The sequence below is a fragment of the Malus domestica genome, chromosome 13 (assembly GCF_042453785.1).
Source record: "Malus domestica chromosome 13, GDT2T_hap1".
Classification (NCBI taxonomy): domain Eukaryota; kingdom Viridiplantae; phylum Streptophyta; class Magnoliopsida; order Rosales; family Rosaceae; genus Malus; species Malus domestica.
The window spans coordinates 11,911,886-11,936,244 of NC_091673.1; the positions used below are offsets into that span (position 1 = coordinate 11,911,886).

At 36.6% G+C, this 24,359-nt stretch overlaps 2 protein-coding genes and 1 non-coding gene across 3 annotated transcripts; 2 read left to right on the forward strand and 1 right to left on the reverse strand.

Annotated features, from left to right (window-relative positions):
* The first annotated feature begins 2,501 nt into the window (after window positions 1-2,501).
* Window positions 2,502-3,943, forward strand: LOC114820552 (uncharacterized). Its single transcript, XM_029091519.2, has 4 exons — window positions 2,502-2,719; window positions 2,823-2,941; window positions 3,258-3,483; window positions 3,593-3,943. The coding sequence occupies exons 1-4, from the start codon at window positions 2,644-2,646 to the stop codon at window positions 3,709-3,711; spliced, it is 540 nt and encodes a 179-aa protein (XP_028947352.1). The 5' UTR covers window positions 2,502-2,643; the 3' UTR covers window positions 3,712-3,943.
* Window positions 3,944-8,234: 4,291 nt separating this feature from the next.
* Window positions 8,235-8,341, reverse strand: LOC114821258 (small nucleolar RNA R71). Its single transcript, XR_003768704.1, has one exon. It is a non-coding gene; the product is annotated as a small nucleolar RNA R71 (small nucleolar RNA).
* A 6,745-nt stretch (window positions 8,342-15,086) lies between these two features.
* LOC103452792 (AMSH-like ubiquitin thioesterase 3) lies at window positions 15,087-19,243 on the forward strand. Its single transcript, XM_008392330.4, has 14 exons — window positions 15,087-15,408; window positions 15,871-15,935; window positions 16,028-16,103; window positions 16,207-16,404; window positions 16,603-16,700; window positions 16,788-16,893; window positions 16,971-17,017; window positions 17,203-17,506; window positions 17,664-17,753; window positions 17,847-17,909; window positions 18,254-18,328; window positions 18,426-18,488; window positions 18,788-18,840; window positions 18,933-19,243. Exons 1-14 carry the CDS (start codon window positions 15,310-15,312, stop codon window positions 19,105-19,107), a joined length of 1,512 nt encoding a protein of 503 aa, XP_008390552.2. The 5' UTR covers window positions 15,087-15,309; the 3' UTR covers window positions 19,108-19,243.
* The last annotated feature ends 5,116 nt before the right edge of the window (window positions 19,244-24,359 follow it).

Here is a 24,359-nt window from a genome sequence, read left to right on the forward strand (position 1 = left end):
CTTTCTCGCCCTTAGAGGAAGTCAGGTCAATCACAATCTTGGGAGCAGCCGGAGAATCCCCACGAGCAGTCTTCATTTTCTTCTCAGCAGGTATCTCTTGAGCAGGCGGGGAATGTTTCTTTTTCCCACCTTCATTGGTAGTAGGCTCCACCACAGTGATAGGACGAGCCATCGCGTCTGCCTTGATCCGTTTTATTTCTTCTTCTGGGGGTAGTCCACCTTTTTCCCTACGAAGAGGACTAAGCAGCCAACGCCACTCACGATACTCGGAAGGAATACCCAGAGCGACATGCACTTTTTTCATATCTGGAGAAACCCTAGGAGTTGAGCCAAATTCCGAATCTACAAAAAAAAAGAAAAAAAAAAACAGAAGACAATCAGAAAATTGAAGAATGATTTGGCACTAAAGCAAAGCAGCCGAAAAGACTAAGCAGTCTGCTTACCAGATATGAAGACCGTTGATACACGCAGCTCGGGAGAAGAATCAGATTCCCATTCTCCACTTATCTCCAAAGTCTCTTTGGCCCAATCATGATCTCCTTTACTCGAATTATCAAAAAGCTTATGACGGATTCGCAGTTGTCCAACTCCATCAATACGACCTATGTCAAAGAAATACCAAAATTCGTTAGTGGTTAGTCCCAAGTCAAAGAATTGGTTCAAATTGTGGAACCCCACCATCACTCGGACCGCATTCGGGGAACATTGGGCAGGCGCACATTTCATAGAGCAAAGCACTTCTTGGAAGAAACGCGGTATAGGGAAAGTAAACCCTAACACAAAATAGTAAGGATGGAACTTGATAGTTCTCCGAGTTCCACTGCATGGTTCTCGGCTGCTACCATCTTTAACTCGTCTCACACGCACTCCCGACGGAATGGCATGCCAATACGTTTCAAGAAAATCTCTAAACAAATTGTCGGAGCTAATCTTGATGTGAGCAGCTTTGAAGTAGCCAATCTTGCTCAAAGACCCGCCTTGACGGTACAGCGGGGGCACACCATCATCATTCTTACGGCTCGAGGAAGACATGCTTGAAAATTCTACAAAAGTACAAGGAAGATTTGTTAGAGAGTTGTTAAAAAAAAAAAAAAAAAAAAAAAAAAAAAGAATTAGGCTTAAAGCCGCAGGACCAGCAAACCTGCCAGGCCCCACGGCCTGGCTTGCTTCAACGCCCAGCAAGAAAAAAATATATATATTTTCATGGCATTACCATGCCATGGTTCACCAGATCAACCTATAACAAGTCTCTGATTCCCATCAGGCCAAGAATCAAGATCCAAAGATTCCAGAAAATCAAGAAGACAAGAAAAATAATTTTTTCTTACTTGGAAGCAACGAAGAGCGATCCTTTACACGGGCAAGACGTAGAAGATTGCTAGAGGAGGGGGAACAAATATCCTCTAAGCTCTCTTTTTCTCTTGTAAGGATGAATAAGTTTCACTCTAAAAGTTGATTTAACAATCCACTTAAGGTGGACTTAAATAAGCTTTGGGGAAATTTATTTCCTTTTCCTAGAAGGATTTAATTTCCTATTGAAAGAAAGAATCAACAACAAAATAGGAAACAGTTCAGAATTTCCTAAAGCAAGAAAATCTCTACACCTATTGCCCTTTTCTGCAAACAGCTCAACAGGTGTGGGGGCATTTGTGGAGCCAAAAATATTCACTAGGCGACACGTGGATTTGTGAACGAAAGAGGACAAAAATACCCTTGAGGTATATCGGGATTCCTACGCGCAAGTAGTGGGTAATCATCCTCAACCAATTCAAAAATGCTCCAGAAGAGGTAACTAATTCCAAATTATCTTATTTTAGGTAATTATTTCCAAAACTTAATTTCCCTAATATATTATTTAGTTAATTAATTATCTAAATAATATATTCTTCCCATATCTCCTAAAATCATCCCTTAATTACCAATTTGAAACATCCACTCAAACCTAAAAAATGGGATAGGGCCGGCTACCCCATTCAAAGTCTATTCCATCACCTTTTTTTCTACCTTTTCCACCTTTCCTTCCCTTTTAAATTAGCCAATCAATACCATAAATAATAAAATATCTCCTTTCATATTTAATTAGCCAATTAATTGGCTAATTAAACCTAAAATTAAACCTAAAAATCCCATAGTAACCGGCCACATTCCCTCCCATCTTTTCCCTACCTTTTTTTTTATTTTCCTCCACTTTATTACTCAAATAAAGCTAATCATTTAAGACCCCATTCATTTCTATTTTATTAGCCAATAAAGGGGCTAATAAAAAACCACAAATTGACTAAGAAAAGGGAAGGGTGTGGCCGGCCCTTCCTTGGTGAAAAATGGGGAAGCCTAATCCTATAAATGGGCTCCTATTCTCACCAAAAATTCATTCCAAACCTCTTGCAAAAATTCCAAAACACTCTAAACACTATTTCTCTCTAAATTTCTAACTTTGGCATCGGAGGTTCTTCGGCCAAAGCCCCCCCCATTCATCGTGGGCGCGTGAGGCTTTTGGCCTTAACCTAAGGTGCTAGTTGTTTTGTAGGTGCAAAATCGTCCAAGATCGAAGAGGAGAAAATTTGCATCCACAATTTCGATTTAGCTCCAACTGTAGCTATATTTCTCTACCGAGATAGTTGCTGTAGTTTGCAAGCTTCTGTCATGGCATTAACGATGACCCAACTCTCAGTTTTAGCTGCAGCTTTCATCTGCATTTCTCTTTTCTGCTGCAGAACAGGTCTATATGTGACATAGAAACCTAATATTGGTTCCTACTTCTTATTCTTAATTTTCTAATAAAATATTAAGCGGAACTTTTTTTGGTGCATAAATTTTTGCAGGGATGGCAGATGAATATACACCCGAAAGAGGTGATGAACCAGAAAAGGGCACTGGCACTGAACACCAGGATCCAACTCAAATTGTTGCCAAAGCCTTGCTGTGTTTCAATGACAAATATGTAAGTCACACCATCATTCAGTTGAAAGCACATACCATATTCAAATTTGATTAGTCCGTCTATGGAGCTAACGTTCTGTCAATATTCTATCCATAATGTGTTAGGTACCATTGTTGCTCACAAAATATACAAACACGTTATAGATCCACTTTTGACAATACTCATGCACGCCGTTACTTCATAGGATGTTCATTTCTGAATGTTTACGTACATGTGAGACATTAGGAAAATAAGTTCACTAGGAATAAAATATTCATTTGTGGATGTAAACACAATTGTAATGGAAATATATGTAATGGTTTGGAGAAAATTTCAGGTATACAGCAGCTGTGAAGAGTCTTACAGATTGAATGAGAGTGGAGATCTGAAGGTGCCTGCAGAAAAAACTGATGAATACTGCAATGGTCCTTGCATGACGGAGACACAGCTTGTGCTCGATTGTATTGATAACATCATGACCAATTTCCTGTTTTACAACAAGGCCACGATTCAAGACATTCGAGACACGATTCATGCCGGATGTGGCCACGGCAAAGAAAGAGGTAACCCTTTGATTTAATTTGTACCTAGTCATGGTAGTGTGAAGAGATTATATTTTGTTTTGGTCAGCTGTTATTTGTATAATCTGTCATTAAATTGCATTTTTTCCAGGTAAATTCGACGTGGCTGAACACATCATCAGAGCTGAAGGAAGCAATGCGTACAAGGCTGCAAACCAGATTCTGATTGGGATTGTGCTGATGATTGTGGGGAATGGATTACTGTTCTAAATTCTAATATGTATGATGCCATAAAATTAATTCCCATAGCCATGTATATATGCAAAAGTATAATATATAGTGGTAACGTTCAGACTATAGTAACAACAACAACAAAATCTTTTTCCACTAAGTGGGGTCGGTGTCATTCAGACTGTAGTAGTAAAACAAAAACGGAAGATAATCAATATATAATTACTGCTGTAAAAATGTGTTTTCAGAATGAATATAAGATTTTAAGACACTTATAGCTAAAGTAATTAAGAACGTTTATTCATGTATTTGAGATTATGTGTTGTTTCTATCCCTAGTTCTTTTATCGTTTGGCCAGAGACAAAAGAAGGGCGAACGACTATAAGATTAAACTTTGATTTGAAGGCTCCAGTTTGAAAAATGATGACCAAGTACAAAGACGACACAGTGCACACCATACAAGCATGACAATAGTTCCGCATATAAAGTAGTTTCGCTTAACTTTAAGTTGTAACGATAATGACAAAATAAATAGTAAAGTGAATAGTATTAAAATTGACTTTTTAGTGTAAAAATGTGGTTTTTCGTTAAAGTGAACAGTACCGGGAGCTTTTCGTTAAAGTTTCCTTAGCTCACATATGGGAAGTATATGCAGTTTGATGCGGGACAATAAATATTATAATGAGTCTATGTAAATTTCAGTTTTAGTAACCATGTCATATTTGATCAGACATTGATGACACAATGATGACATAATGATCATACATTTATGATATAATGATGACATTTAAAAACTGATCATTTTTTCAACCAAATCTTAAAAATTGATCATTCCAGCTAATTGCCCATTTTTCATCTTGTTATATTTGCCCACCTATTATACTCGTGTCTTTTTTAGGCATAGTAGCATTTTTTTTTTGTTTCGAGCAAGAGATTTGTAGCTTAAATGGTTAAAAATGTTTACCTTTACACTGAAGTCTGAAAGTCATGTGTTTAAATCACCATCTGCTAGTATTTCTTGTACCAACAAAAGAGAAAAATCCGTCTCATATTTTGTATCATGTTACAAAATAAGCGAATCAATGACACTACAAATGTGAGGATCATAAAGTTATTGTGTCCAATAGCCGAATAAGGTGGACTACCTAATTACTTACAAAGAAGTGTGACCCTTGCGGGGGTTGTACATGTTGTGATTTATGGGTCAAGTTAAAGTGTTGGATACAAATTTGGAAGTGATGATCGGTCGGACAAAAGCATAGAAGAAGCATTTGAAGAGTTCTGACATTAGGGCGATCGATCGGAGGTGGCGGTCGATCGATCAAAGACGGGAAGAGAAATCCTCTCACATTTCCTTTTTAGTTTTTTTTGGTCCTATATGCGCTGGGTTTTAGATCTCTTGGTTGGATTCTTTGCTTCGTGAAGAAGTTTCGATAATTTACTCATTTGATGAGAATAAGAATTTGATTTCCTTGCCTATTAGGACTTGGATTTCCTTTCAATTAGGATTAAGATTCTCATTGTAACTTAAGTTCTATGCATTATATACAGGACCTTAGGGTTTGGTTTATTTTGTGTGTCATCACCATTGGTTTAAAGATTTTACTCTCTTTTGGTTTTGGAACGGAGGTCACCGTTTGGAGTGATGAGTGTGTGGCAAATTCATGGCTCCTTCGTTTGACATTGGTGAGAGTTAATTTGTGAGTTTGAGAGTTAGAGAACAATTTGGGAGATCTCTCTGTTTGCTTTGGATTCTCTGCTCATTTGGTTTATGATTTGTAATTTATGGGATTTGAATTGTGAGAGTTAAACACTCATTTGTAAACTTTGTTTGTTTAATAAAAGATCTTGCCCTCATTCGCTCGTTTGAATCTTCATTTTTACCTACAACGTTGATATTTAATATTTTTATTAGAATCATTTTCCGCTTACGTATAAAAGTACAATAGTACAAACATGAGATCAAGCGCTACCTAAATGCTCATTATTTTATGAGTCGGTCAAACAATCTACCTGATATGATTGTGGAACACAAAAATTATCATAAACGAGGGTATAATTCTTTGTAGGTTACTGATCACTCATATATTTCATGCATTTATACCATCCATTTCTAAAGTCTTTGTGATGTTTTTGTGTTAAAATTGTAGCATTTTACCTTACCTTGTGTTAATGTGCAGTTAATTTTGTTTTAGGATCAAAGAAATAAAAAAAAAGAAAATAAAAGAAATAGAATACAGAAAGAAGTGGAGGACACACTGGCATAAAGAAAACAAGAAGGGAGTGCAGCACTGACAGAATAAAAGAATGAGGAGTGGGAGAGCACGGCATGAATAAACAAAGGGAAAAGTGGGTTGATGGGGGAGACACTGAAAAGAAAAGAAATAAAAAGAAACGGAGAGACAGAGAGATAAGGGAGATAAGAAAAAAAAAAGGAATAAAAGACTAAGAAGGAAATATAAGAGGAAGAGAGACTGACGCGACAGGGCGGACGACGCAGAGAAGACGGAAGCAGAGGCGCAGCAGAAGCAAAAGAAGTCAGGAGCAGAAGAGGAACCAAAAACGGGTGTTTTATTTCTTGTTATTTTTTTATGGATAATTTCTTATGTATGAACATAATTATGTGTAACTAATTTTATTATGCTAGAGTAAGGCCATGAGCCGCAACATGAATACGTAGATTTATTTTCAATTGCTTAAGTATTGTTACATGCTTGCTTTGATATTTTCAATCACCGAATTAAACTATCTATGTACCTTGATGCTTGATCACCATTAGGATGCTTAGAAAAGTTATCGGATGCAATTTTGAACGAATGTCACGTTAAAATTGGTTGTGCTTCTTGTGATTGAGGATTGTATTCTCCTAAGGTAAATATCATGCTCTTAGGGATTATATGGTTTAACAAAAGGATTTTCACCAAGATTAATGAATCACTCATGTTTATATTTAATCCAAATGTCATGGATAAGTTGCATGTAGTGGTATGCGTTTTAGCTTGAATGTCACAAGTAAAACATACACAAGGAAAATCCAACCTTCAAAGCATATGTGTTTTCAATTATTTAAGCAATTGGAATAGCTACGTAGGAGTGTTGTTGGTAAAGGTTGAACTCTAGCATATTGTCAATCTATTTTTCTTCAATCATTTATTTTATCTTGAATTTCCTTATTTGCTTGTTTTGTTTAAGTTGAATCATTATTCCTATAAATCAATTCCTATTTTAGATATTTGTTTAATTCACATTCAGTAATATTTAGTTTCGTCAAATTAGTGTAATTCTTAGAGTTAAATAAGTTAATTACACAAAAACTCGTAAATTGTTTATATCAGTCCCTGAGGAGATCGACCTTGCTTGAGCCATTCTATACTACAAACACTTGTTCTCTTGCAAGAATTTTCTATGGTTTAACCCCTTGTTTTCCAAGTGGTAAAATCGTTATCAAGAAATTGGCGCCGTTGCCAGGGACTGTGCCAACAGTTCCCGAGTTTTTGTGTTTATTTTTCTTATACTTATGTTTATGTCTTATTTTTATTAATCATTAAAAAAAATTAATTTAAAAAAAAAAAATTATTTAAAGAATCCTTCTTGATTAACTTTGGTACCGTAATAATGTTGTATATTTGCGTTAGAAATCTGTTTATGTATCCCTTTCACAAATTTCTGTTTTAAATCACATATTATTAAAAAAAAAATTTATTATATTAAAGTTATAAAAAAAAAAAAAACAGCTATTAATTTAGTGAGTTTTGATCTTTTATTAAGTGTAGTGGATGTGTGGTGTGAGATTTTTGTTTTCGTTTAATTAACTAGTGGTTGCCAATTTGCATAATTTGTGTTTTTAATTCATCTAGGTTTACTTACTTTCTTTTTCTTTTTGTTTTTGTTGTTTAGTTAGTTTCTGTTAAGTTTTATTTTATTTTACTTTTATTTTTTATTGTGGCTTAATATTTCTATTGTTTGTTCAGGTGTAGTATATGGTGATTGGAACAAGGTCCAAGAATCAAGTGCTTATTCCTTATGACCTTGAACCAGAGAGAAGTGCAAGGAAGTTAGCTAGAGAAAAATATTTAGCACAAGATTCCAACCTTGGTGATACTTTTCTTAAGGATTTGTTCCGTGATCCTGAGAGCGGCACATCTATTTTCCAACCTTTGATACCAGTTGCACACATGGCCCTAGCCTTACCTGCAGCAGGTCAACCTTTAAGGAATTCATTGGCGGCGAGAATCAATGCAGTGCCGAGGTGCATTATATATCCAGATGTGGAAGATGGGACATCCTTTGAAATCAAACCTCACATCCTCAACATATTGCCCTCCTTTCATGGGTTGCCAAACAGTGATCCCAACATGCATTTGGTTGATTTTATTGAGGCATGTGACAACACCATAATCAGAGGTTTCTCTTCTGAAGCTATCAAGTTACGTTTGTTCCCGTTCTCTTTGAAGGACAAAGCCAAGGCATGGCTGCATTCTCTGCCTGCCAATAGCATTACAACATGGATAGAATTGCAAGAAAAATTTCTCAATAAGTTTTTTCCTTCTTCCAAGACGCTTGCACTCAAGAAAGAGATATTGGCTTTCGCTCAAAAGCCGAACGAGTCTTTCCATGAAGCTTGGGAACGGTATAATGAGATGTACACAAAATGTCCTCATGCTGGGTTTGATTCTAACCTTCAAATGAACATATTTTATGATGGTCTCAATGCCACCACCAAGAGTCACGTGAATGCATCTGCTGGAGGGTCATTAATGTCAAAATCAGCAAGGGAAGCATTTGAGTTGTTTGATATGATGGCTTCTGAATCCCAACAATGGACAGAAGAACAAACACAAAAGAGGGGAGTTTTTGAGATTTCTCATAGTTATCCTAATGTTTCTGCTCAAATTGCTAAAATGGAAAATAATTTTAATGCCAAATTTGCTGCCTTAATGCAGGTATCTTCCATGCCCAATGCCCAAGAAGCGTGCATCATTTGTAGTGCAACAACTCATGACATCACTCAATGCCCCAACAAGGATAGCTATCCTGAGCTTGTGCAAGAGCATGTGAATATGGTGAATAATTTCACTAGACCCAAAAGTGACCCTTATTCCAATACATATAATCCTGGGTGGAAGAACCATCCCAATCTCAGTTGGGGTGGCAACCAACAGCCACGTCAATACCAACAGTCTTACCAATCAACTAGTGAGACTAAGAAACCATCTCTTGAAGACCAAATGTCACAGCTAGCTCAACATATGTCCGCTCTCTCTACTAGCACCAACAGTTTTGTCCAATCCACACAAACTAGCATTCAGAATCTCACGGCATCAGTGGGGAATTTGGAGACTCAAGTTGGACAGCTTGCTACCATGTTCAATGAAAGAGAGAAAGGAAAGTTTCCAAGCCAATCTGAGCAAAATCCAAAAGGGATGGAGCATTGCAAAGTAATACGGACATTGAAAAGTGGCAAGAGCTATGACAACAGAGAAGTGGAGCACCATGAAGCCGAAGTGGAAGAAGAAGAGCTTACTGAAAGTGCGCCATTAGCTGCAAAGTCTCGGTCAGAGGCTATTTCTGAAGCAAGTATTCCAGATCCTAGTGCAAGTGACAATGTGCAATCTCGACGCAACTCTGATGCAAACAAGGAAAAAGGCCTTGGTATTTTATTTGCACCTTCTGATAAGCCACCATACAAGCCACCTTTGCCATTTCCACAAAGGCAGCAACAACGTTCCAAGGATCAACAATGCATTGAATTCATGAAGACGTTGGCTAAGGTTCAAATTAATTTGCCTCTATTAGATGCTATTAAACAGATCCCATCATATGCCAAATTTCTGAAGGAGCTATGTTCTAAAAAGAAAAAGTTCTTGGAATACGAGAAGGTGATTTTATCTGAGCAATGCAGTGCTGTCCTCTTACATAAGCTACCACCCAAGAAGAAAGATCCGGGGAGTTTCACTATCTCTTGTACTATTGGTAGTCTTGATTTTCATAAAGTATTGATTGATTTAGGAGCAAGTGTTAACCTTATGCCTTATTCTGTTTTTCAAAAATTAGGTGAAGGAGAACTCAAGCCCACATCTGTGAGTCTTCAATTGGCAGATAGGTCCGTGACCTATCCTTTGGGTATTTTGGAAGATGTGATTATTAAGGTGGATAAATTCTATCTCCCAGCTGATTTCATTGTACTTGACATGGAGGAAGACAAGGAAGTGCCTCTCATTTTAGGCCGACCATTCATGGCCACCGCCCGGACACTTATTGATGTGGAAGCAGGTACTTTAACCTTAAGAATGCAAGGAGAATCAGTTGTATTCAAACTCTTTGAAGCTGTCAAGCGTCCTTTCGAACATGAAGAATGTTTTCGTGTTGATGTTTTGGATGGGATTGTGCATGCAAACTTTGCCTCACGATCATCTAATGATAAGCTGTTAACTTGCCTCACCAACCATGATGCTACTTTATCTATGGAAGAAAATGTGGTGGACGTCATTGCTGCATTAGATAGTGCACCAATTCATAATCCAAAGTGGCGACATGTTTATGAAAGCTTTGGAGTGCCTAAGCAGCCTCTTTTTCCTTCAAGTGAGCAAGCTCCAAAGTTACAGCTCAAGCTACTGCCTAGCCACCTCAAGTATGCTCATCTCGGGGTGAATGAGACATTGCCTGTTATTATTGCTGCTGATCTTAATGACACGAAGGAAGACAAATTACTAAGAGTTCTTCGCAAGTATCAAGATGCTCTGGGGTGGACACTTGCTGACATAAAAGGTATTAGTCCAGCATTGTGCATGCATAGGATTTTTATGGAGGCTGGGACTAAGCCAACTGTTGAAGCTCAAAGACGTCTAAATCCGATCATGAAGGAAGTTGTAAGAGTTGAGGTGATGAAGTTACTCGATGCAGGTATCATTTATCCAATCTCGGATAGCAAATGGGTGAGCCCGACTCAGGTGGTTCCAAAGAAAACTGGTATTACTGTGGTGAAGAATGTGAGATCTTTCTTGGGAGCACTCACACTAGAATTTACACCATTGCCGGATCACTTCAAGTATCACCTTCCATTCGAAGATCACTTCCATGCCATGGAACCTAGGGGAATGTAACTGGAGGCATCGTCCGGCTGCAAGACGTTAAAGAAAGCGCTTCTTGGGAGGCAACCCAAGCTTTCTATCTTTCATCTTTATTTTGAATAATTTTAAATTTTCTTGTTCTGTTTTTCTCTTGCTTTTTTTTGGTTTTTGTGTTTAAGTCCTACTTGTGTTCCTTTATGCAGGTAATGATTTTGCAATATCTACCACAACTTCTTGCAACATTTTTTTTTCATTCATAAAAAAAAAAGGGAAAGGAACATTGAGCAGATAAAAAAAAAAAAAAAGCTTCGAAGGAGAAGCTTTCACATAGGCTGCGAAGGAGGAGCTTCAGTAGTCGGCGGAGCCTCAGCAGTCGGCAGGGCCACAGAAGGAGGAGGTATCGGAGGTTGATCAGTTGGAGCTTCACTACGCGGTGCCGCCCCAGAAGACGAAGGCAGATGCTGTTGGAATAAACCCACAAACCTCCGATGATCAAGTAAAATCTGACCATCAGATTCATGTATCTGGTCAATTTTCCTCTTCATGGTTGTGGCATAGTTGTGTGCAAGCTTGTGCAATTGTTTATTTTCATGCTTGAGTCCTCTAATCTCCTCTTTGAGACTCATTACTTCAGCCGCCAACGACTCAACTTGACGGGTTCGAGCAAAGAGGCGTTGGGCCATGTTAGACACAGAACCCGCACACTGCACGCTAAGTGCCAGAGACTCCTTCACAGCCAACTCATCAGATCGTCTAGAGAGCAGTCTGTTATCTCTAGGAGTGACAAGGTTCCGGGCCACCACCGCAGCTGTCATATCATTTTTCATCACCGAATCCCCCACGGTAAGGGGACCGGTAGGGGATATGAAGGATGGGCGCCATATGTTATCTGGTGAAGGCGGAGCTGCCTCTTCACCAAGATTCAAGTCAAAACGACGGTCGGAAGGGCCAGACATTTTTCAAAGGTGTTAAAGAAAGAAGAGGTCGGACAAGTCAAGATCGTAGAAGTGCAAAGAGGGAGTTTTTGAAGGCAGAAATTCAAGTGTGCTTTGAACGTCCTGCATACCTCTATAAAAATCAGCACGCGATGGGGTTTCGGAGATCGAAGAGGCAAGTCCAGATATCGAAGAGGCCAACTAAAAAAATCAAAGCGGCGTTCGCTTTCTCAAAAGCTGAGCTTGCTCAGAAACCACGGGTCATCCTTTGTTCCAGATTTGTCCGTACTCGTCACATGCAACCTCTGCACTCGACGGAGCTCAGATTTCGAAGAGGCAAGCTCGGAAATCGGAGAGGAATCTGCTTTTCCAGACGTGTCAGCATCTCTCACACTACTGCTCTCCTCGCTTACACAAATTGGTGTGTTCTTTCCTTTTCTTTTTGTGTCTTTATTTCATTTTATATTTCTTTCCTTCCATTTTTATGTCTTATTGTTAAAAAATTCCTTTCATTATCATTGGGGACAATGCTATAATTAAGTTTGGGGGTGGAAATATATTTCGTTAGTTTATTTATTAAATTTTAAAAATAAAAAAAAAAAAAAAGTTTTTGCATTTTTATTGTTGTTTGTAGCTACTTCTCAATTCAATGATGAGATTTGATTTAATTTCCTTCTTACTTTCAAGAAGTCTAAGTTCTTTTCGTTGTCTTTGTGTTAGCTGTGATTTCCAAAAATCAACTTGAAAATTAAATGTGTCTAGTCTTGTCAATGTGAAACTTGAGCATGATTTAGCGTTTCATATGTGAATCATGTGAGATTATGTAAACCTTGTGAGTTTTTGAGCCTATACATGATTGAACCATTATGCATCAATCACATTCCTTCTTGTGCGTATGATCTCACTGTACATGTATCTCTAGAACTTGCTTTATACTACTCGATTCATTAATCAATTCATGTAATAACTGGGAAGTGATATAGGCCATCTTTGGATCGTTTGAGCCTTTCATGCCTACCTTATATGCTATGTTTATCCGTAGTAGCCCATTGAGCCTTTAACTAAACCATTTTTTTGTTAGCCACATCTCTTTACCTTGCTCCAAGATTGGAGTTGAGCCCATACACAAAAATTGATTCCTTATTGTTTTGAGAAAGTATTACATGGGTTGTGCTTTTGGGAGTTCATTTATGTAGAAAGATGGATGGAGCATGTGTATTATAATGACATGTGAATTTGATGGGTGATGTAGCTTTTGCAGATTTGTTTCTCTCATTGAAAAAAAAAAACAAAAAAAAAACAAAAAAAAAAAAGAAAAAAAAAAAAAGAGAGAAAAAAAAAATGAAATATATGAAAATTGGAGAGTGTTGATTTGTTGAAAATGTGTCGGTAGAGTATAAATTTCATTTTAAAGTTAAATTTGGGGAGTAACAGGTGCTCGAGGTTTTATTATTTTGCTTTCAATTTGAGGTGGTGTGATATTGAGGTGTTGGAAAACTACCAAAGTGTACTTTCTCAAAATTTTTGATTTCCATATCCTCTCTTTCATTAGCCTATCACCTTTAGCCCCATTACAACCGTAATAAAGTCCTATTGATCCAAGGTATTACTTAAATATTGATGAGCGAGTTAGGTGGACAAGCAAGCATATGGCGGCATGTACAATGAGATCACTTGAGTGAAACACATTAACCAAAACTTATGAGTGAATGAGCGTATGTCTTGTGAGAAGCTCACATGTTTGCATATGATGATTTAAAGGAGTTTGGAATTGCATTGACATGGCTAGCTCACACATGGTTTTTCAACGTTTTGTTTGAAGGAAATTTGGTTAATTATTGGATGATGTTTTGAGCTCTTGATTAATTCTTGGTTGTTTGTTTCATGATTAGCACTTATCTCTGAAATCTTAATTGAGAAGTTGGCTACTAAGTTGTTGAATCTAGTCTTAGTTGAGTGGTTTTGTTTTGCTAGAGGACTAGCAAAAATGTAAGTTTAGGGGTATTTGATCACTCATATATTTCATGCATTTATACCATCCATTTCTAAAGTCTTTGTGATGTTTTTGTGTTAAAATTGTAGCATTTTACCTTACCTTGTGTTAATGTGCAGTTAATTTTGTTTTAGGATCAAAGAAATAAAAAAAAAGAAAATAAAAGAAATAGAATACAGAAAGAAGTGGAGGACACACTGGCATAAAGAAAACAAGAAGGGAGTGCAGCACTGACAGAATAAAAGAATGAGGAGTGGGAGAGCACGGCATGAATAAACAAAGGGAAAAGTGGGTTGATGGGGGAGACACTGAAAAGAAAAGAAATAAAAAGAAACGGAGAGACAGAGAGATAAGGGAGATAAGAAAAAAAAAAGGAATAAAAGACTAAGAAGGAAATATAAGAGGAAGAGAGACTGACGCGACAGGGCGGACGACGCAGAGAAGACGGAAGCAGAGGCGCAGCAGAAGCAAAAGAAGTCAGGAGCAGAAGAGGAACCAAAAACGGGTGTTTTATTTCTTGTTATTTTTTTATGGATAATTTCTTATGTATGAACATAATTATGTGTAATTAATTTTATTATGCTAGAGTAAGGCCATGAGCCGCAACATGAATACGTAGATTTATTTTCAATTGCTTAAGTATTGTTACATGCTTGCTTTGATATTTTCAATCACCGAATTAAACTATCTATGTACCTTGATGCTTGATCACCATTAGGATGCTTAGAAAAGTTATCGGATGCAATTTTGAACGAATGTCACGTTAAAATTGGTTGTGCTTCTTGTGATTGAGGATTGTATTCTCCTAAGGTAAATATCATGCTCTTAGGGATTATATGGTTTAACAAAAGGATTTTCACCAAGATTAATGAATCACTCATGTTTATATTTAATCCAAATGTCATGGATAAGTTGCATGTAGTGGTATGCGTTTTAGCTTGAATGTCACAAGTAAAACATACACAAGGAAAATCCAACCTTCAAAGCATATGTGTTTTCAATTATTTAAGCAATTGGAATAGCTACGTAGGAGTGTTGTTGGTAAAGGTTGAACTCTAGCATATTGTCAATCTATTTTTCTTCAATCATTTATTTTATCTTGAATTTCCTTATTTGCTTGTTTTGTTTAAGTTGAATCATTATTCCTATAAATCAATTCCTATTTTAGATATTTGTTTAATTCACATTCAGTAATATTTAGTTTCGTCAAATTAGTATAATTCTTAGAGTTAAATAAGTTAATTACACAAAAACTCGTAAATTGTTTATATCAATCCCTGAGGAGATCGACCTTGCTTGAGCCATTCTATACTACAAACACTTGTTCTCTTGCAAGAATTTTCTATGGTTTAACTCTTGTTTTCCAAGTGGTAAAATCGTTATCAAGAAATCGTTATCAGTTACAAATTTCTCCCCGAAGACAGGTCGGTCCAGCACTGCACCTAGCCAAAGCCATTCCGTACCTCTGTAACCTCACCATGTCGACATAAAAAAAATTAAAAGACCATTCTCCACCCAAAACGACCGAGTTCTGGCTTGGCTCACACGCTCAGAAGTTGAGAACATTGATCCTCCCTTTCTCTCCCTGAAGCACTGCGCGCGATACCGCGAGACCAACTGGCATTCGTCGCCGGAGAAGATGAAGATCAGCATCAATTCTATGGCTCGGCGAGTCGAGGTCGATAATCGCTATCCTCTCCGATTTTACTTCCGAATCGCCGATAATCTCCTCAAACAGGTTCCCTTTTGATTTTCCTCTCTTTGGTTCCATTTTTCTTTCGTTGTATTCAGTTCTAGAGTAGTTAGGGTTTAAATTTGATTGATCAATGCTAATTACCTACATAAAACTTCATTAGGGAGCCAAATTTTGTACTTTTAATTGAAATTAGCTGTTTAAGGGTTTTTTTTTAATAATTTTTAATTTTTAATTTTTTTTTTATCAGCGCTAAGGCTCCCCAATCACCATAAAAATTGAGTTTGAATTTTAATTTTCACATTGAAGCTGAGTTCTGTATGAAATTTGGAAACAGTAAGTTTTGTGATTAGAAAATAATTGTTTAATCCTAACTAATTAGGAATTTATGACATAATATGGCAATGCTATGTATTAATCTAGTATTTTGATGAGTATCCTGCATTGTGTGTTTAAAATTGTCAGTTTTTTGTTTTTGTTTTTTAAATGTACTCTTCAAATGCTCAGGCTAATATTTACCGGGAGGAGAAAAACATCCTAGATTTGTACGTCATACTTATACGATTCTCAAGGTACGTAGAAAGCGTTATTAAGATACCATTTTGTGGGATTGATAGTATATAGAATAATTGAGATTTGTAACCTTATTGTTAAAATTTTACAGTTTGGTGTCTGAAACTATACCATGTCATCGAGACTACCAGACGTATTCTCCAAGAGAGAAAACTCTATACAGGAAGGTAAAATATGCAAGTTCTTTTGGATAGTTTTTAATTTACTACTTCTTTGCACGTTCAATGTGCTTCAACCTCTTCTGATTTGGCTGTCGTTTCATCATTGCAGAAACTTTTAGATGTACTAGATGAACTTGAATCTTTAAAGGCGGAAGCCCAGCGCCTAGTGAGCAAACTTAACGAGGCTCATGCAGTTGCTCAACTACCTCAACATGAAAGCCTAGAAGGCACTTCAAATGGTTTGGCAACGTCTTCTTTAGAATGGCCTCCCGTGAACAATAAATCATTGAGCCTAAGCGCTAAGCAGGTACTGAATGCTTCATCGATATTATGGGATTAGTTCTGTTGGTTCTCATTATCTAGTCATTGACTTCATTGGGTTGTAAAGCACTTATAAGATTTGTCATAACCTTGTTGTGCCTGCATGGAGTATTTTTAGTTTATCTGAAGTTTGTTGGAAGACTATGGATAATATACTAAATTACTTCCCTATTTTCATGTGCAGCCTGGTAACTTGACATCTCAGTCGTCATGGAAGCATAAAAACGATTATTCACAGATTTCAACAAATACTACACAAATTGACAGGCAGTTCCAGAAGCTGTGAGTGTATTTCTTCTAGCTGTGTATAGTATACTGATATCCATAGGCGATAATCTGAACTATGACAACAATTTCTTGAATTTGCAGATCTTTTAATCTACCTCTACCGAATAAAGAAACTTTGTCTAGACACTCATTTTTGGGTCCAAATGGTCTTCAGGGCCAGTGGCTAGGACCTAGTGCAAAGGTTAAGGTAAATTGTTAAGTGCGGTTTCAAAAGTATTTTTATTCCTGAGCTAGCAGAACTCGATTAAGCTATTCACCATGCAGGTTCAATATCCAAGCAGTACTGACTTAATCGCTAATAATATTTCAGAGTGAGTTTTTCATGCAATACTTCTTGGCTAAACCTTGTAACTGTGATTCTTTTCCGCATATTTATTTCCATGTTTTGCTTCCTTCTAAGTATATTATCAAAGCTTGCTTGATTAACTTTGAAGAAATTTCCTACTAATTTTAGTTGCTTCTAACATAGTGAATTTCATGTCATTCATGGTTATAGCCTGAATCAGGTACAAGATGGTGATCCAGGAGGAATTAAATCTACAATGGAGTCGGTGCTCTCCTTGAATGACGGTGCATGGCCACGTCCTTCTCAGGAATCAAGTCCTTCATTGATTAATGAAGCAAGGGAAGATCCTTTTGAGTTGGTCATCCATCAGCCTTCTCCTCCTCCTGTACTTGCTCGAGTGCAGCAGGAATATACTCCAATTCCTCCATCAAAAGTGGCAGATCCAAGGCCAGGACCTGCAAAACCGTCTCTGGATGGGATGCCAAGTTCTAGTTCATATCAACATTTACACGTTGTAAGCTTCCTATTCCCAATCCTTCTTATAAATGGAAACGCCTGATCTTTCTCTTGCCGAATTACAATCCTTGAGAAATTATTTTTCTTGCTTCTAATGGTGAAGGCTCTGTATTATTTTTTAATGTGATGCTGGTGGCATTTAATTTGTTTTGCAGCCAGTAAAATTGATGGACGATTTCTTGAGATTGGCTAGGGCGAATACAGATAAAAACTTGGAGACCTGTGGTATTCTTGCTGGTGCATTGGTAAGAATATAATGGTCTTTTCGTTGTGAGAAAACTAACATAATTTGATTCCTTTGGGTTCTCATTGTTTCATTTTTTCTTTTGTGGCTGCAGAAAAACAAGGTTTTCCATATCACCACGCTAATAGTCCCAAAGCAAGAATCAACCTCTGATTCGGTAGGATACATCACATGTCAACTTGTGGTTTGCCTTTCCATAATCTGGTTGTCATACCAAATTTTTCTTCTTGGGATCATTAGATGGTTAAATTATCATTTTTTTTTCTACACGAGGAGCTGCAAACCACATACCAAATAAATTAGATGACCAATTTTGCTCGAGATCGGAGATACTCATCCCACTTATGGATAACTTATCATTTAGAATCAAAGAAGCATTTTTATGTAAACTCAATGTGTTGAGTATCTTGACTGTGATCTCCCAATTTTATATGTGTCTTCTTAATAGTGCGTTTGTCTATTTCTATCAACAGCATTCATTACCTTGTGTTTTATGTTCAGTGCCAAACATTGAATGAGGAAGAAATATTTGAGGTTCAAGACAGATTATCTCTTTTTCAACTTGGGTGGATTCATGTAAGTGTCAATAGCTTCAGTGGCTTCAATGTGCATTAGTTATTGCTCTTGTACATGTACTCATTATTTTGACTTTCGTATCCATGTGATGCACCAGACACACCCATCACAGACCTGTTTCATGTCATCGGTTGATCTGCACACTCATTATTCATACCAGGTAAAAAGCAATCACCTTTCTTTTACTGTATTTTTTTTTTTTTGTATGAATAATAGGCTCACGACAGTCTAGGCGTCCCCTTTCCCTAAACCGGTCCTCACTCTTTGGTAATATTTATTTTCTGGACTTCAATCTGTACTTTCTAAATTTCCTCGCGGCTTTAGTTCTTTTTGTCGAAATAGAGTCTCTACTGTGAAGGATTTGTTACATTATTAGATACACTTTGGTTATTTGTCCGTGTTCTCCAAGGTTTCATTGCACTTCATATAACGGGGTCGCTATGGTTGTTTTTGTTTCAGATTATGTTACCAGAAGCAATTGCAATCGTCATGGCTCCTACAGATACATCCAGGTGGGTTTGTTTAACCGTCGACGAAATTGATAATATATCATTTTATTATGTAATATAATCAACATGCTAGGTTGTTTCCCATGTTATCGCAGTCCACACGGCATATTTCATCTCTCCGACCCAGGTGGTGTGTCAGCAATTCGTAATTGTGATCAGCGTGGGTTTCATCCGCATGAAGAGTCCTCAGATGGAACCCCGATTTATGAGCATTGTTCTCATGTGTTTATAAACTCCAATTTGAGGATTGATGTTGTCGATCTGCGGTGAGATTTTGACTTTTTACCTCTTAAACATGAAAATTGAGATAAACTTTGGTAAATATGTAAACAGAACAGTAATTATCTCGTCATCAGTAACTATATTGTAAATTCAAGTGGTTTCTAAATTCGAAATTTGATGGAAATATGGCACAACTCATTTTAGTGGAAATATAGCACAACTCATTTTGTAAATTCATCTTTCTCACCTCGCGGTGAGCTCCGACAGCGATGGCGGCGCAAACAAATACAAATGGAGATGGACATCTATAGGCTAAAAAATGTAAAAATATTTGTTGAAAGTATGTCTCTTGATCTTAACCTCTAATTAAAGTGTTATTAAAAATAAATATTGGGATAAGATAAAACAAAAAAGAATAAGGGCATTTTAGTAATCATATTGATTTCTTTTCCGATTCACTTGTAAACAATTTATATGAATTCAGTTTCATTTATATTTCGATTCCAGAACATTTAAGTAAACAACTTTAACAAGAATTCGATTCTCAATTATGCTCAATTCAATTCATCTTCAATTCAATTCCTCATGTTTTGATTATAATTACGTAAACCGGCCATAAAAGAAAGCATCCCTGCTTCTATTTTCCCTGTTTGTGCGCTCATATATACCAGATTTAACTTCGCTCCTGCCCGATGGAAAACCGCCTCTATTTACTTGCACGAAAAAGGAGAGCTGCCATATTTGAGGAGGGCCACGCCTATAGGCTACAGACCAAGGTGCTAATCTTTGTCCAATAGGTATGGTTCCCGACCCAACTCTTTAGGCAAGTACCCAACGTTTGGTATACCCCCAGTCACAACCCACTGTTTAAAGTCTCAAGCGGTGTACATATATATATATCCCTAAACATTGGGGTGTGTAGATATTTTATACACACCCTTTTAATTTTCGGTTATCAGATTGACTGAATTAAAGAATATCAAATAACAGAAATTAACAAAGAGTGTGAAAAGTAAAAAGAGATGTATAGATATCATACCCGCTATAACTTATGTCTTGTACAATATCACAAGTTTTTTTCTGAGATATTGGAATATTATTATGACATGCTACATTGAATAAGTATTGGAATTGTTCTGATTCATGAATTTTTTTTTTCGTTTATAAAACATATGTTATATGTATTTGAATAGAGAATTGTTATTAGCACTCCAAAAATTTCATTTGACACTCCAAACTTTCTATAATTAGAAAGAAAAATACACTTGTGAAGAGTGTAGAATGAGATTTTTTGAATGCTAATAACAATTCCCTTTGAATATTATATATTCTTGATTGCTTTGTGTTTTATAACATATTACAACAACAATAACAACCACCACCACCACCAAGCGTTATCCCATAAAGTAGGTTGGTTGTATGAATTATAGAACGTCATTATACTTTGTTTTGTTCCAAGTTTTCCGTTAGCTCCAAGTACTCCATAATATTTCTTATAGTTTCTTCAAAATCTTCATAGGTCTTCCTCTACATTTTTTGCCTTGATCATCCGTCCCATTATCGCATCTTCTAACCAGAGCATATATGTCTTTAAATGAAAACATAAAAAAAAGTTCAGTCTTTCAATATATAATTTCATGTTTTGCATAGTTCAATTAGAGGTCGCACTTGGTGCGATGACAAGTGCCTTCGCCCATGAGCGGTAGGTCTCGGGTTCGAGACTTGGGAGCAGCCTCTCCATAAATGGGGGTAAGGCTAGCCGACATTCACCTCTCTCAGACCCTGCGTAAAGCGGGAGCCTTGTGCACTGGATACGACTTTTTGCATAGTTCAATTGAAAAAAGTCTATCTTCAAATAAGGTCGATCAACACTACTTTTCGTAATTTTCTCTTCGTTGACTTTTAATGGCACGAAATTCTGATTTCCTTAGTGTTAATATAAAAAATTCTATGACTTTAGGCTGAATACCAAGAAGAAAAACAAATGTGGATTCACATTAAATTCCGTAACCTAATCCTTGAAATTAACTAGAGAAGGCTAGTCATTCAGATACACCATTCATTCTTTCCCTTCTGAGGTTCATGACTTTCTTAGTTTTAAGTAAGTAAACATGTCATTAGAGTTGCAATCCTAACCACTAGAGAGAAAATATTGTTTGTCGCCAACCTTGAGATTGGCGGCTAATCCCTCTTGGTCTCTTCCTCAATCTGCTTCTTCCATCTTCTAACCATCATCCATTGGTTGTGGTTTCTCTTTAACTCTACTGAAGAGAGCTTTCGTGGTTGTGTCGCTCTCTCGTTGTGTTAAGGATTTGTGTGTTTTTTTGTTTTTTATGTGTGGTGGTTCCTGCGCTTGTTAAGGGAGTATGAGGAAAAAGCTTGATATTTATTGGAGGAGACTCATAATAAGGTTTCTTTGTCGACGATTGAAACATCATTAGATGACATGGTCTTTTCTTTGTGTTGGAGAATATGATCTTACATTAGTCATATGATAAAGTAATATACAATTAATATATGAAACTCTTAATATCATTGAAACCTTTTGTGATAAACTCAACACCTAATAATAAATGGTTAAATTTGAACAATATGAGTGATATGCAGGGCCGGCCTTGAGAGTAGCCCAAGTAGGCGTCCAAATTTTTTTTATATCATGTAATTAACATATAAATACAAAAAAAAAGTAAGAAATATCATAATTCATTTGTTAGTGGAATGGAAATATTCGGTTTCATTTTTCTTTGGGGTGTTGAGTTCGAAACACAGAGCTGCCTTTCAGTCACTAGATTTTTCTTGTTTTTCAAATTGACTCCCAATCCTTCTGTCCAAATGCATATAAAGTTATAAAACTCAAGTCTATTTGCAATCTTTTTTTCTTTCAACTTTTCATTATCTTCATTTCTATCTTTCAACTTTTCATTATCTTCATTTCTATCGAATGTTTAAACCAACTTTCTATTCTCTCAATTTCTATTAAATGTTTAAACCAACTATCACTTGGTCTTAAAGATTGTATTTTAAGGTAATCAAAACTTTGAATTTATATTTTTCTTTTCAATAACTTTTTATTGAATATTTTAATATTCAATTCGTTAGTGTGATGTTGATTTTAGAAAAAAAAAAACACCAGAGAAACAATTGGCGTTGTTGAATTTATTATAGTCGTCAATCAAGTTTTATTGTTTTGTACTCTCTTGATCATCAAGTTTTATTGTTCTTCACTCTCAATCTTAGACTCTTGACTGCAAACATTTAGTACATTTGCGTCAAAAAACGTGAGCCGTGTAATGTTGTAGTAATGTTTGTATATGTATATTCTTTTGATATTAATTTTTAATGATATTTGATGTGAAAATAGATTTTTTTGTGTTTAGCGAATTATTTTTTATACAAATCAATATACAAAGAACTGAAGATCAGAGAACTTTAGGACCCCACTTCGAGAGCTCACCTAGGACCCCAAATTCTCAAGGCTGGCCCTGGTGATATGGGTGGTGGACCGCGTTGTACTTACAAAGTTTATCACTTTGTATTTTGCCTTCGTGGTGGTTCTCCAGAATGCAAGCAATTCTGCTTAAAGAGAATCATATACACGATAATATTAGGGCATGTTTTTTTGCACTCACTAGACTCACTGGACTGGACTAGCTTAGCTAAGATTATTAAGCCATGTTTGGTGCAAGCCAGGACTAAGTTTAATGGGACTAGCTCGGACTCGTTCCGACTAAACTCTTCGCTAGTTGGGCTTAGCGAGGCCGGGCAAAAATGATGGGATTGCTAAGACCATCGCTTCGCTTCATCACCGTGCTGATGCTTTGACTTCCTCAGTCGTCTTCCTCTTCATCTTCCACAGATCCCCAACCGCTGCAATTAAGCTTTTCCTCTTTCTCGGCCTACAATCAACCGATTCGGTAGCACCAGCTCTCGCACAGGCCCTACCTGCAGGCTGCATCTCCAGATCTCGCGCCACTGATCGTCGCATCTTCCTCGAGGCCGCCAAGCACTTTGCCAGGAGGATGCGTTTGCAAGTTTGTTGTCGATTTGTAGATCCAACGATCCGAGCCTTTGCAAATTGAAAAAAAAAAAATTGGGATTTTTCTGGATTTGATATGAAGAGAAAGTAAATTAAAAGAAGAGAAATATAAGTTTTAATTGAAGAGAAAGCAAATGAAAAAAGAGGAAGTTTCTAGGTTTGATTATTAGTGGAAGCAAATCTGGGCTTGCGAAGAAGAAAATGCAAACCAGAGAAGAAAAGTAGAGGGATGGGGAGAGAGAATCAAATAAATAAAGTGTGTAAATATTAATAAAATGAATAAGAAAATGACAAAAAAGTATTTTAGCATAGTTCAACATTACATCAAATGCTTCATTATTCTTATACTACTTAGTCCATGCCAAGCCAATCCAGTTTAATCCCTAAAGTTAGTCCAGTCTGAGATAGTCCGGTGCAACAAACGCCCCCTTAAAGAATTATAACTTGTTGCCCATATCATCCTATAAACCTGAACAGATTACTTATTCCTATTTACAGGGTTGTACTGGTGGGCCTCTCTCTCCACCCTCACTTAAATCGCAACTCTGAATTCAGTTTTCCCAACTATTCATTCACATCGAAGAAGAAAAGAGAGAAAAAAGGGGTGAAAAAAATGAATGCTACGAATACAAACCTCAGGCTTCCCCTTCTTCGTAGCTGAACAGTGCATGTGATTCAATTTAATTTTTGGTATGGATATTGACATTGACGTTCTAAGGTGATGGCTTCTAAAATCTATTAATATATGTGTATTGGATTCAAATAATTATCAAACAATTAGATGTTACGGTTAAATCTAAAGTATTATAACCTTAATTATCAAATAATTAGGTGCTACAGTTAAATCAAAAGTTCTATAACCTTAATTGTCAAATAATTAGGTGACACGATTAAATATAAAGTATTATAACTTTAATTATCACAAATAATTTGGTGTCAAAGTTAAATCCAAATCTGTGAAAAGTAAAAAGCTTATGCTTCATGTGCATGACTAAAATTTTGTTTTAATTCCTACTTAGCCATGCATGGAAAAACAATGTCACTTGAAATGTAGAGTTTTTATTTTATTTTTATAGGAAGGTGGGGTTTTTATTTACCCATCATCTCCTCATGGTTTACCAAAGGTATGATATTAGGTTTGGGGTCAATTAAATAAATCTCCACAGCCGACCTTGAAAACTCTATGGCCTAAAGCATCAATATATGGCTCAGTTGGATATGCATAACCGCCAAGCACCGCGCTGGCCTGCAACCCAGTCACATT